This window comes from Sceloporus occidentalis, unplaced genomic scaffold, assembly GCF_023333645.1.
Source record: "Sceloporus occidentalis isolate IW3139 unplaced genomic scaffold, rSceOcc1.0.p SCAF_5, whole genome shotgun sequence".
In the NCBI taxonomy this organism is placed as follows: domain Eukaryota; kingdom Metazoa; phylum Chordata; class Lepidosauria; order Squamata; family Phrynosomatidae; genus Sceloporus; species Sceloporus occidentalis.
Genome location: NW_028316985.1, coordinates 107,646,342 through 107,660,950, shown reverse-complemented (window position 1 = coordinate 107,660,950; position 14,609 = coordinate 107,646,342). Strand labels below are relative to the sequence as shown.

Sequence of the window (14,609 nt, the reverse complement as noted above, 5' to 3'; positions counted from 1 at the left end):
AGCCCCTAGGAGGCCTACCCTATGCCTCACAAGTTAATGGGGTTCAGGAATATATATATAAGATTATGCAGTTGCCCCTCCAAATTGACGGACTTGAAATTTGTGGACTTGGAAATCCGTGGAGGGGCAACCGCTATTAACCCTAATGGGGTGCGTGCCCTGCATGCACATGCCCCTTTCAAGCCTATGAGTCTTGAATATGCATGAGATTTCAAACTTGCAGGGGGTCCGGAACGGATCCCTCGCAAGTTCAAAGGGGTGACTGTATTATTATTCTTTAATTTCATTCAATTTTTATTTCCTTCATTTTCCTGGAGCATCTGGGAACTGTACGTGGAGCCTAAGGGTTCCTCAGAGCACAGGTTGGAAACCCCTGGTGTAAAGATATGCTAGACAGTTACTGCAACTTCAATGAGACCAAAAGCAAACAAGTGATCAGTGTGTAGTTGTTAATGAACAGCTTCTTACCTGTTTGTAGTAGAGAAAAGTCCAATTTCTCATCACAGTCATTTGCTTCTGCTAAATACAAACAGAACATCATTATTTTCCCCAAATATATATATATATATATATATAATCAGACTTAGGACAATAGGAGTAATAAGATTACAGAAGAAAGGAATAAAAGATAGCTCTTTAAATATTAGGTGGGAGTGCAGTAAAACCTTCTCAAGCACTGTATAAATTATGAGGTACCAGAAGAATGTGCAGATAAACCAGAACTGCTCTGTTATATCCAGTATAGGCTTGCATCTTATTTCACCCAACAGTCATTATACACTCCTCAGAAAAGAAAGTACAAATAATCTCATAGAACTGGTAGCTTATGCCAAAGGTCACATGGTACTTAGCCATTAAATCTGTTCTGTATATCAGGGCTTCAACCTGAAATTGTATACAGAATTCCCCCAAGATAACCATAAAAACCTGTCCCTCATAAGCCCAGTTCCTCAACTATTTTATATTGTCTAAAGGGTTTGGAGTAGTAACATGGCTAAAGAGCACAGGACTCTGGAGACTAGGGTCAATTCCTTGCTTGGCCATGGAAAGCCACTGAGTGACTTTGGGTGAGTCCCACACTTTCACATGCCTCAGATAACCTCGTGATAGGGTTGCCATAAATTGGAAACTATTTGAAGACACACAACAACAACAACAATAACAACAACAACAACATAAAATAATAATAAATGAATTAAGTGATTAAGTGTGAATACTAGGAATGTAGGGACACTTTGTTAACATTCAGAAATGTAACAAAAATTTAAGTTATGTGTGTATATTTCTGCTATTGCAGAAGTAATGTCTCCTGCAAAGAAGGAGGAAAAAGGGGGGAAAATAAGTTGCTCCTGGCCACTAGAATTTGGAAGATGCTGAGAACAGTGCATAGGTCAATGATTCTGATTCTTAGTATTTTTGAAGAATGACAAAGATATGGGACTGATTAAAAAACAAAACAAAACATATACATCCCAGCAGAATAACTCCATATCTCACTGCCATGGCTTGTGAATAGCAATATTAGTATGTAGGTATTATTCAGATTTCAGGATCCACACAAGTGTGAGACAAGTCAGTTTCACCAAGTACTACTGAGATGATATTTTCTTTCCACTTACGAAGCATTTAAATACATATTAATCAGGACCCAACAGTATCATTCAGTAATTCTGTCAGTGAAATTGGAAGAGAACAATTTCATACCAGCAATACCCTGGTGTGCCCTGAAAAAATGCCCCAAAGGCTAGAAAACCCTCTGGGGCAGATTTTCAAGCATCACAGAAGGCTGCTGGGGCAGTGATAGGGGGAGGCTTCTTGCATTACAAGAAGGATGTTAATGCGGCAATGGATTTAATCTGTTATGTTTACCCCACTGTAGCTGTGGCAAAGAAATAAATCACATCTTTTGTTGAAGTCAGCAGGAACTGAACACATGCACTAGACTTTCAAGTTTCACTGAATTCCTCATCAAGTAAAATAAATATTCACAGCATTAGACTGGCAAAGGGACCAAAGCTCAGTGGGAAAACTTTGAATACATGAGGTTCCGAGAACAATACCTTCCCTCTCTAGTTAAGCTTGTCCTGAGGAGCAGACATTAGAAAGACTTCACTTTAGGTGGGGGAAAGATCACAACTTAGTAGTAGAAAATTTATTTTGCATATTTGTTGTTGTCTTTAACTGCCGTGGAGTTGACCCCAAACCCATGCTGACCCTGTGGATGAGACATCACCAGGCCTCCCTATTCTTACCAATGTAGTACTACGAGCAGAGGAACTTTAAAAGATTTACCAAAACCAGAATAAAAACAGCTATCAAACCCATACTCTAGTAGGTGGGGTTTAAAATTGTAGGACGGTACTGAATATTCTGGCATGATTCACAGTAATGTCTAACAATGCAGAAGCCATATAGTATTGCTGGATTTGGTTTTAATTGTTAAGACTTTGAGAAGTCTGGAGATGGTCTGCATTTCTGACTTGACATTTTAAAAATGTCATCACACATTCAGGTAACATAGCATCTATATTTGCCATTATCCCAGAAATGAAAGTTATGGATTAAAGGACAAGAGAGAGAGAAGTAGGGACAGATAAGCATTATCAAGGCCATACCTCAAAGCAAATATAGTAGCAATTTGGGGGACTGGTTGTAGGGGAAAATGTTTGATTTCTTACTCCAAAAAGTCACAGGTTGGGTTGAATATTGATTTCTTTGGTCCACACTCAGAGCAAATGTTTAGAGGTCTTATTTACTTGAAAGGATTTTATCTCTGAATAACAGGGCCCTACGTATTTTGTTGAGGAGAACAAAAAGGAAGAAAGACAGTATGAAATAGAGAACTGATCCTTCAGCTTTCTACAGCAGTCAACATCAGTGGGGGACACTTGGTCTGTACAACTTCTTCCACTGAAGTAATCAATATACCAAAGATGTTAAGCTAAAGGATGGCACTAAAAAAGACTTATGATTCCACCTTCTCATGAAACAAACAGAACATTCTTAGAGCAGTTCAGCTCAGATTCTGAGAGCCATGTCTCTACTGTCGGCTTTTTTAGAATTAGTAATGCTATGAAAAACATTATTTCCATTACTGTCCTCTAGATGGTTTTCATTAAAATTCCCATCAACCACAACCAACATAGAAAATGGTCAGGGATGATGGGTACTGTAGCCCAAAACTATCTGTAGAGGACAACCTTCCCAAACCTGGGAAAGGCTGAAATACTGAAAGGTAAAGAGTAACATTAGCTGCCCTCCTTAGCCATTTTATATCTTTAATGTCACAAAGTGATCGACATCTATGGAACAGTAACAGATCAAACACGAGACTACTTTCATGTCATCTCAAAAAAACTCAAAACAAAAACAAAACTTCTTAATACCAGCAAGCCATATATTTAACTCAGAATACTGAGTAATGAAACAGAGGTGTACAGAACATACGTGCACCAACCAAGCCTTAGATCAAAGAGCTTCAACTGTTCTCAGCACAGGCTCATGGATGCTTTAAATCTTCGCTCTTATTCATATTGCTCCACAACCCTGTCATTCCTCTTACCTGAACCTCTTTTTAACCGTCTTCTTGCCAGTTTGATTTGATCCTGTAGAATTTGGACCCAGTCTCTTGGGCCAGGCAGTTTATCCACATGGTTTGCCGTGCAGTATTTTTCTGTGAACACTAAAATCAGAAGAAACAAAGCATCTATTTAGCAAAAGATTTTTCAAAGCTGGAAGAAGACAGATAACTTCAAATAAAAAAGCTGAACAACCAGACAGGAGAAAAGTAAAAGAATAAAAAGCAATGTTTTGTATACAAGCTCAGAATTGGTTGAAGAGAACTTTGAATTCTTCCCAGAGAAAGTTTCCCTCTTGTGCATGCCAACAAACCTTTTTGCACTCCTCAATTTTCCAGGCACAGGGATATATAAACATGAGAGGCCTTCAAATAAACAAGCCCTTTATATGCATGCATGAGGTAGTTAAGAGTTTCTTGAAGACTCTGGGAGTTATAATATAAATCTAGATTGCAGCCATTAGCTTGCTAGTTGACAGCACCCAATAGACTTAGAAATTCTTCATATAACAATTCAGATCTCTTAAGCATTCAATAAACATTTAACTTATTGAAAACATTAACAGAAGATGGCATTGAAATTCTAGAAATATGCTTAACTAGACATCTAAACAGAGGACAACAAAAACATTGTCTAGAAATCACTGGTGCAAACTGACACACACAAATATACAAATATGAAATTTAAAAGCACAATGCATAGCTTTGATTCTGTAAACAAGAATCACCAAGGGTGACTCTTTCATACACACTTAAGCTACATTCAAGCCTAAGTCAGTCCACCAACACACTGATTTGGTAAACATATATTTCAAAACCACATCATTTGACATCAGGCTTTCTCCTTGAAACAAAAACTTGATATCTTAAATTCACTGTTGTTGGTGCTGTTGTTTTTTAAAGAGGAGATATACAGATGCTCCGTCCTATTACTGGGAAGATAACAGCAAGTAAATAATAAGACACTCATAATGATAATATCCTCAAATGATTCTGATTCACATTTTACTAACTTTTCCTTTGAGAGTCTTTCACCACCATGGAGAGGGGAGGTAGAGAGAAGAGAAAACATCTATAGAATTAGGAAATAATTTGAATTTGGAAAACCAGTAACTTATTATTTGGGAAAGACTTCACAAAATACCTCATCCCATTAAAAAAAAGCTTTAGATAAAGAGTGTCTATCAGTTATTATATTACACATCAACAGGCCGCAACATGGCCTACTTGTATATTTCAACCCTTGTAGCACCAGCAGCCAAATATACTCCCTCCCAATTTCCTGAAGAATAAACATCCAAGAAATAGAGACATGATGGAACTATACAGATCTTATTAATATGATCGATTGGGGATTCATTAGAACTGAAGGAAAGAAGAAGCAAGAACATTGAACAATAAAATAAATTCCATCAACACATAATTTAAATTCCTGGTAATAAGAAAGAGTAGCAGAAGTATGATTAAACAAGGTATGGAGGAGTGGTACAAGAACCTCTCACAACCACAATGCAAACTGACAGCAATCACCATACATCTTGTCTTTCTTAAGGAGGTTTTACACTGGCTGATCCACCACAAGGAATAAATGGATCTACAGTATCTTGTAGAACAGTTTTTCAAAAGGAAAATGTGCAAACGGAGCCAGGCAGAGTAAAGTTCCACAGTGTGCCAGTCCTTGCTGTTCATTTCTAGGAGCAGAATCCCCTAGTGAGCATAGCAATATCATTTGTGTGGTGCCATGAAGACAATTAAGAGAGTCCTCTTATTATAATAACAGTGCCTAGCAGTGCCACCCCCGATATTATCAGCTGCTGGACGTAACTGAGAAATGTGTTTCAGTGGGAATGTGGTATTTCAAAATTGCACTGGAGTTTTAACTTCCATTATGTTTGTTTTATACTGTATATTCAACAAGTTTGAGCAATTCTTTCTCCAAGAAAGCAATATGCTACAATTTTTTGGTACCTACAGTATTTCTCCAGAACTGAAGTATGAATGCTTTCAAAATTTTTCAGATAACATCAGGGCTTTGAAATAAGGGTCTGGATGCCCCCCAACTTCACTTGACTAAGATTATGGCCACTAGGTTAAAGCATCTACACTTAAACAATTGCATAAAGCTTGCCCAACTGGCAACATACAGTGCGCCCGCGTTACGTGCTCAAGCTGCGGGGAGCGTGCGGGGCGGAGCATCCCATTCAAATGAATGGGCCACTCGCCTGTGGTGCCCTGCATGCTCCGTGCTGCCGTGCACAAGCCCGCGCTGCCGTGCACATTCAAATGAATGGGGCTTGAGCATAGGTGGAATTCGCCTTACATGGGGGGGGGGGCGCGGAACGGATCCCCCGCATAAGGCAAGGGCCCAATGTATATGCAACTGTTCTCCAACAACACAATTTCTCCCATTTTGGCTCTTACTCAAAGTCTATTTTGCTAGTCAAATGCTAGCCCAATATCTGGATTCCCAGTTAGGCTATATATATGTTACAGACTGGAATTCCTTTTAGGTGTGGATTTCTGCTGAAGGACCAGTTGCATACCTTTAACTACAGTATGCCCGCGTCATATGCAGGGCGCATTACGCCGGGGGGGGGGGGGGTCCAGAACGGATCCCCCGCATAAAACAAGGGCACACTGTATAATGCATCATGTGGTCACCTGTGAACTCAGACAAGTGGGTTATCCTGCCCCTGCACAGTGCATTTTTCAGAACCATCTAAAGCATTAAATAAGATTTTTGACAGTAGCCACTCCCACCTGATAAAACTGGCAGTTTGATGGAAACTAATGCTGCAATCCAAAGAACAGGCAGGACATGACCAAGGAAAGATGGGCAGAAGAAGACGCTCCTATGAAGGCAGGACGGATTTGATGGCCCATTATTGCAAGATGGTGTCCACCTCCAGGAGGGATGTTGTCAAAGAAGGTGTGGTATGAAGGATGTTGGAGGGAAGATACTTATAGAATTTGATGGCACAGCCTCTGCTGACAATGTCAAAAACCTACAAATCCAAGATGATGGAGGCCCAAGCAGGACTGAATTTCGCGAGCCTGCTGTGAATGATGATGGCAAGAACTGATCCACAGTAGAGGCAAGGCAGTCAACAAGGAAAAAGTCAAAGACAACATTTGGAGAAGTTATCTTGACGCATCTTGGAGTAGCCAGACTTAAACTTGGAGATAGAGGAGTAGTGTTTCTGCCCAGCAGAGGAAGGCAATGAAAAGGTACGGTGATAACAAGATCAAGAGGGGCTGTAGGTACATTTAGAGGCAGAGCCTTATCTTTACCAGGTGGAGTTAGACTACAAAGTAGGCTGAGCCAAAGGGTTGAACCCATACTCCTTTACTATGGACTGCATCTTCAATGTGTGTTTGAGTTTAGTGTTAGTATAAGCACTGAAAAGTCCACCATCATCAAAGGGCGTACCGTCATCGAAAGGCAGATCTTCAACTACTCAACGTGCTTGATGCAAAAGCACTGACAACAAAAGCCCAACATAGTGCTCCAACTCCAGTGAGGGCTGTACCTCCACAATCTGTTACATGATGAGAAGTCATGATCTGTTGCCCAGCCAGCTTATGAGATTCAGACTGAAGCAGAGACACTACTCTATGATCCTCACCACCAAGCTTGTTCCTGCCATCACTGCCACTCATCTCCTTGGTGAGCTGTGGTGCCCTGAAGAAACAAGAGGTGGTAGCAGTGGTGGAGGGTTGAGTCCTCCACCTTCCTGCTGCCGCTGCTGCCGATTTCCTCAGGGGGCCGTGGCACCCTGAATAGACAGAAGTGACAGTAGTGGGGTAGAGGACTCAGGCCTTCACATTCCCACCACTAATGCAGCTCCTTTTTTGCGGGGGGACATGGTATCCTGATGAGACGAGCAGTTAACAAAAGCCAACTTTACAGTTGAACATAGCACTGAACAACTGTGCTACTTACAAAATAAAACATAACACTGCACACTGAGCTTCCTTACATGCTGATCTGCAGAGTACCAAATCAAAAAGACTCAGTGGGACTGAGGCCCAGTGTAAATATGATGTTGTGCAGAAAAGATAATATTTTATTTTTTTTTTTTTTTTTTTTTTTTTTTTTTTTTATTAAATGCTTAAAACTTACAATATTTTTCACAAAACTTACATAAATATAAATACAATAATTCTAGTATTCCACCTATTATCCTATTACTTCCTTTGGGCTAGGTTCCATTCCTTCTCTAGGGCTACCCAATTTAACAAGTGCTTACATTAACACATCCTTCAACAATATCATCCCTTTCACACTGACCTTCCCTCTATATCTCCTTAGCGGTTAATCTATTCTAGTTCCTTCTGGTCTACCCTATGTCCAGTCCCCCTGATACTCTAAAACTCTAATCATCACTCCTTTCAGTTTAACGTTTGGTCTCCATACCCTTTAGGATATACTATATCTCATTATAACATGTAATTTAACCACGGATCCCAAGTCCTATAAAAATCATCTAAAGTCCCTTTTCCTAGCAGTGTTGTTAGTTTATCCATTTCACAAAAATTCATCATTTTTAGTTTCCAATCGTCAATTGAGGGTGTTTCTTCCAACTTCCACTTCTTTGCCACCGAGGATCTTGCTGCTACGATCATAAAAAATAGGAGTCTATCCTTTGACACATCAGCCTTGAACTCTTCGGTAATGTTCAGAAGATACATTAACGGATTAGGTTTTGTTTTAATTTGTAGAATTTTCTTTACTTCTTTATGAATCTCCTTCCAAAAGTTGTTAATTACAGGGCAATTCCACCAGCAGTGGAGAAACGATCCTACTTCTTTTTTACATTTCCAGCAGGTACCGGCTTTATTAAACATTTTAGATATTTTAAAAGGGGTTAAATACCACCTATACATTATTTTGTAAATATTTTCTTTAATTTCAGTACTGGGTGTTAAGTTCAATCTTCTTTTCCATATTGATTCCCACTGTTCAAAGTGTATAGGCTCTTTTAAATCCTTTGACCATTTTATCATAAAGTCTTTAACTACTTCTGTTTCTAATTCAAAATCCCTAATTAAACTATAACAATTTGCTATTTGTTTTTTTGGGTTTTTAATAATTCTTTCTAATTGTTTATCTGTTACACCTATTCCTTCCGTTTTTTTGTCTATCAAGAACCTTTCTTTAAACTGCCTATATGTAAACCAGTCGCATTTATATCCCTCCGAATTCAATTCATCCTGTGTTTTCATTACTCTCTGTCCATCCTTCATTTTTGTTAAGTGCTCGTACGTTATCCAGACATCATCTTTCATGACTAATCTATTAAAAATTGCTTCGTTTGGAGATGCCCAAGTAGGAATAGACTGGCACCATTTTTTCTTGTATCTTATCCAGATTCTACTCAGAGATTTCCTTATTATATTATCATTAAATTTCTTATCAACTTTGATTTTATCATAAAATAGGTACCCATGTAGTCCGTAAACTAAATCTATTCTTTCCAAATTTATTGTTCTTCTCTTATCTAATCTGATCCAATCAATCACCCAGTCCATCACCGCCGCGTAATAGTACCATTTCATATTAGGTAATGCCATTCCTCCTTTGTCAGTTGCATCCTGAATAACTCTTGCCTTGATACGCGGTTTCTTATCCCTCCAAATAAATTTATTTAAATCCTTTTCCCATGTTTTGAAAGGTGTATCATTAATTATAATCGGAAGGGTCTGAAATAGGTACAGCATTTTGGGAAGGACCATCATCTTTATCGTTGCCATTCTTCCCATCCATGATAAATTTAATTTATCCCATCTTGCCAATTCTTTCTTTATCATACCCCATGTTTTCTCATAATTATTCCTAAACAAATCCGAATTTTTATTTGAAAGTTCACATCCCAAATATTTGATCTTTTTCTCAAATTTAAAGCCCGATTTTTGTTCAATCAATATTTTTTCATCTTTATTTAAATTTAATCCTATTAGTTTAGTTTTATCAATGTTTAAACGGTATCCTGATACCCTACCAAACTTTTTTATGGTTTTCAAGATATATTCACAGCTTTCAACTGGATTTGCTATTGTTAAAACCAAATCATCAGCAAAAGCTTTAAGTTTGTATTCCTCCTTCCGATATTTAAATCCTTCAATTAGTTGATTATTTCGAATGGCTACTAGAAGGGGTTCCAATGTTATTATAAAAAGTAATGGCGACAGCGGGCAACCTTGTCTGACCCCTTTGCTTATTGTACATGATCTGGTTTTCTCTTCATTAATCAAAATTTTAGTTTCTTGTTTTTCATAAATTGTTTCAATCATTTTTAAGAATTCCGGGCCAACATTTATGCTTTTCAATACCCCAAACATGAATCTCCAATCTACATTATCGAAAGCTTTCTCTGCATCAATAAAAAATAACGCCAATTTTCTATCAATTTTTTTTTCATGAATTTCAATCAGATTAATGATGTTTCTAATATTATCTTTAATATGCCTGTTAGGAAGAAAACCATTCTGATCAGGGTGAATCCATACCTTGAGTATTTTTTTTAATCTATTGGCCAAAATCGAAACAAACAATTTATAATCCGAATTCAATAATGCAATGGGCCTATAGTTTTTTGGGCTTGACAGATCTTTTCCTTCTTTCGGGATTAGGATCGTCGTAGATTGTGTCCAGGTTTGAGGTATTTTACCCGTCATAACCTCATTCATGACCTTCAATAAGGGCTGCCTTATTTGCTCCTCACATACTTTGTAAAATTCATTTATGTATCCATCCGGTCCCGGTGATTTTCCAAGTTTACTGGAAGAGATAGCTTGTGAAAGTTCTTGTATGGTAATGGGGCCATTCAACTGATCTCTTTGAACTTCTGTGAATTCTTTCAATTTCATTTTCTCCAAATACTTAAAGATTTTCTTTTCTTCCACATTATCTTTTTTATACATTTCTCTATAATAATTAAAAAAAATATTTTTAATTTTTTCTTGGTCCGACACTACCATCTCGTTATCTTTAACCTCTGTTATTACTCTTTTAGCTTTCTCCTTTTTCACTTGCGTGGCAAGTAATTTTCCTATCTTATTAGATGACTCATAATATTTCTGTTTTGTAAATCTCATTTGTTTCTCCATCTCATCAACCAAGTGATTCCTAATTTGACTTTGTAAGAGTTTGGTTTCATATTGTAATTTTTTATTACTAGGGTCTACTTTAAGTCTTGATTCTTTTGATTGTAATTCAACTTTTAATTTGTCCAATTCTCTTTCTCGCTTTTTCTTTCTTTCCCCTGCTTTTTTTATCAACCACCCTCTAATCACCGATTTCATTGCATCCCATATGTTTTGCAGCGAAGTTTCTTCATTCCAATTTTCTGTAAAATATAATTCTATATTATCTTTTAATTCTTTCACAAGCTTTTCATCTTTCAGCAAACCTGTATTCAATCTCCAATTATATTGTCTTTTGCCTATTTTTAATTCTACTTGGACTGGGTTATGGTCCGACCAAATTTTAGGTAATATTGACACTTTGCTTACATTTTTACAAAGATGTAGTGATGTTAAAATTAAATCTATCCTGGACCATGATTTATGCGGATTCGAATAAAATGTGTAATCTTTATTTTCCCCATTTTTCAATCTCCATATATCTCCCAATGCATGTAAGTTCATTAATTCAAAAAATTGCTGTGGTAATTTACCTTGATTAACTTTGGATTTTTTCTCCGAAAACCTGTCTACTACCGGATCGATTACTCCATTGAAATCCCCCATCAAAATTATATTCTCTGCTTCCAAACTGTTTATTCTCTCCTTTAATTTTTTGTAGAATTTATTCTTGTTCTCTAGTGGTCCATAAATTCCTATCAAGGTTAATTTTTTATCTATGGCTGTTAGCTCTACAATAATAAGATGTCCCTCATTATCATTATAAATTTCTTTCGCAGTATATTTCTGATTAATATATAAAATCACCCCCTTTTTTTTAAATTTTGATGCCGAAATGAATTCTTGACCTAATTTATTCCACCTTAAATATTTTTTGTCTTTATCTTTGATTCTAGTTTCTTGTAAACAGATAACATCGAGCTTTAATTTTTGTAAATAATAGAAAACTTTCTTCCTTTTCTGAGGTGTGTTTAGGCCCTGTACGTTCCAAGTCAACAACTTTAGATTATCCATTAAGCCGGAATGTATCTTCCAACAATACCAAAAATTCAAATTCAAGAATGTAATATAATAAATTTTTATTAGGGTAGATAGTTGGCAAGTTTTAATTAAGGAATTAATAACAGTGAGACAAAAGAAAAAATAGAGGTCGTAAAGCAGGTACGTTTCGATAATTCTACAAATCTCCTTCTCCTTCTTCTTCTTCCTCTTCCTCTTCTTGGGCTTCTTCCTGAGCTTCTTGTTCCTCTCTTCTTATTCTGTCTTCCTCCTCCAAAAGTTCTTGAAAATCCAAGTTCGATATTATCCCTTCTGGGTTTGCAGTATTGTCCTGGTTTTTTTCCACGTTTAATTCCTTTTTATCTTCTTTCTTCTCTTCTCTATCCTTCTCTCTCCTTTGCTCTGCTGCTCTTCTCATAAAAACTCTTGCTTGGTCTGGTGAGCTGATCTTGACTCTTTTTTTACACCACCAAAAGGTAAGTCCTTCAGGTAACTCCCACCGATAAGAAATGCCTTCCTTCCTCAAAAAGGTCGTCAACGCGGAGTAGTCCCTTCTTTTACGGAGAATCCGGGCTGGTATATCTTTCAGCACTTTCAGTTCTGTTCCATTTATTTGAAACGGTGTTTCGTTATGTTTAGCCAGGAAGACATCTTTGGTTCTTTTTTTCACAAAATGAAGAGCCACATCTCTGGGCAGACCCCTTTGTTTTGCTACTGTTGAGTTCACTCTATATAAATTGTCAATCTCGTCCTCAAAAAACACTGGATCTTTGTCTAAAAATTTTGCTATTTCAGTTATTACAATGTCTTCCAGCTTCTCATCTTTTTCCTCCGGTAAACCTCTAATTTTTACTGTTTTCTCTTTCAATTTCTGCTCCCAAATAGCCCTATCATCCAGATCCTCCTCCCTTTTGTTTAACAGTCGTCCAAAATCTGTTTCCAATTTTTCGCTTCTAAATTCTAAAATATCCACTCTTTGTTTTGTTTTTTGTATTTCTGTTGTTAAATTTTCCACTGTTTGTTTAATCTCTTGCAAATCTTTTCTTATCTCTTTCAAATCTGATCTGATTTCCTGTTTAATTTCCCTCTTAAATTCACTCATTTCCTTTGCCAGGTTAGAAGATAAAGTTGTAGTTAAATTTTCAATCTTTTCTAAAATTAGTTGATTCATGTCCGTCAAGTTTACTTTTTCTGTTGAGGTTCTCCGTTGATTTTGGGCTTGTGCTTGTGCTAACAACTTCTGAGATTGAGTTCTGGTATTCATAATCCGGATGTCTTTACAATTCTCTTCAACTATTATTCAATTACAAAATCCACAAGGGATAATTTAATTATTCAATCTGCAGCCCCAGAATTCTATAAATCTTTAAAAGTTTTTACTACATCCACTGTTGATTCAAAAAAAAAAAAAAAAAAAAAAAAAAAAAAAAAAAAAAAAAAAAAAAGGGGGACCAAGAACTTAAATAGTTGAAATTTAGCTAAAGAAAAAGGAAAAAAAAAAAAAAAAAAAAAAAAAAAAAAAAAAAAAAAAAAAAAAAAAAGAAACAACAACAAAAAAACAAGAGACTAATAATAACAATAGTACTTGCCACCTGGGAACTAGAAGAACTGTGGGTTGGAAAGAAGTCTTAAAAGAAGAGAAAAGAAAAGGCAAAGAGAAAAGAAAAAATGCTAATAATAATAATGAAGATAGGAAACACAAAAAACTAATGATAATAATAGTACTTGCCACCTAAGAATTAAGAGCTAAAGAAAAGAAGAGAGAAAAAGAAGAAAAAAAAAAAAAAAAAAAAAACTTTCCCGCTTTCAAACCTCCCCAATCCTCCCCCTCTTAGTCCCCACAGTTCTCTATCTATCTATTATATGTTGGAAATTCGACAACAATGACTACTTGTCTACTTAGCTAACTAACTTTTACACTGATATTAGCTCTTTCAACATTCTTAATATATCTACCCACTTTCCCTCTGTCAGTCCGTCTGCTGAGTCTATTCCAAGTTTCCCCGAATCAACCGGCTTTCTCACTTTCCTGTGGGGTTGAAAGTTATTTAAGTCCTCCGGGATGACCCTCTAGGATCCAATTCTCTATCGTTGCTTCTTCCGTTTCCGCCCTTCCCTGTGTATTTCCGGATTCTCGTCACTGCCCTTCTTCTTTCATCACTTCCTTCAATTCACTTCCGCTGGTTCACAACTCCTTCCCTCATCCCTCCTCCCTTCCTGACAATCAGATTCACAAGCCACCCCCCGAGTCAATCTCCTCTTCACTCCCCAGCCTGCTTCTCTTCCTCCCACGGACTCTCCTTTCTCCACTGGAAACACAGGTGTCCCTTCAAGGTCAGTTGGAGCAGGTTTTATGTTGTTATTTTTAACTCTACAGGCTACTCTTAGCCTGAGAGCTCGGGGTTTCCGAGTCCGTCGTCATACACACACACCTCTCCCGATTGCCGAGACTTATTCCAACAAATGCTTCACTGCCCGGACCAGGATTGTCTCCCCCTTTAATCCACTGATATTCCTTTTAAAGAGTTATATCCTTTTGGTTAGAGTCCCATTCCAAATTACCAATCCAAGTAGACTACACGATTCCACTCGTATGTCACCTTCCACCCTCCGACTCTTAGGGGACGTGGCGTCCGTTCTGGTCTTCAAGGCTAAGGAACCACTTTATCTCCCCTTTTGTGGGGTTTGTCTCACCACCGTTACTCCCAGGAATGCTCTCCGAGCCCAATCTTTATTACCCAGAAAGTTCTCTTCTCTTCATTAAAAAGCTGGTGGGCGCCCCTGTGCGAAAATCGCTAAAGTAAGTTGAGCGGGCGTGGATTGCTCTACAGGTCTCCCTTCTCCAATGGCTTCCGTCCTCTCCCACGTAGCGGGATGGATTTACTGC

General features: G+C 37.5%; 1 protein-coding gene across 4 annotated transcripts in view; it reads right to left on the bottom strand.

The window, feature by feature from the left end:
• LOC149312633 (BEN domain-containing protein 7-like) overlaps positions 1–14,609 on the bottom strand; it is a 71,686-nt gene that overhangs the window by 13,697 nt on the left and 43,380 nt on the right. For 2 of the 4 annotated variants that reach the window (XM_089525051.1, XM_089525049.1), the window contains exons 7-8: positions 3,563–3,682; positions 469–519 (exon numbers count right to left, since the gene is read on the bottom strand). In XM_089525051.1, coding sequence (XP_089381177.1) covers positions 469–519; positions 3,563–3,682 — 171 coding nt within the window. The remainder of the gene's footprint in view (positions 1–468; positions 520–3,562; positions 3,683–14,609) is intronic. The other 2 variants (XM_089525052.1, XM_089525050.1) reach the window with 1 other exon arrangement.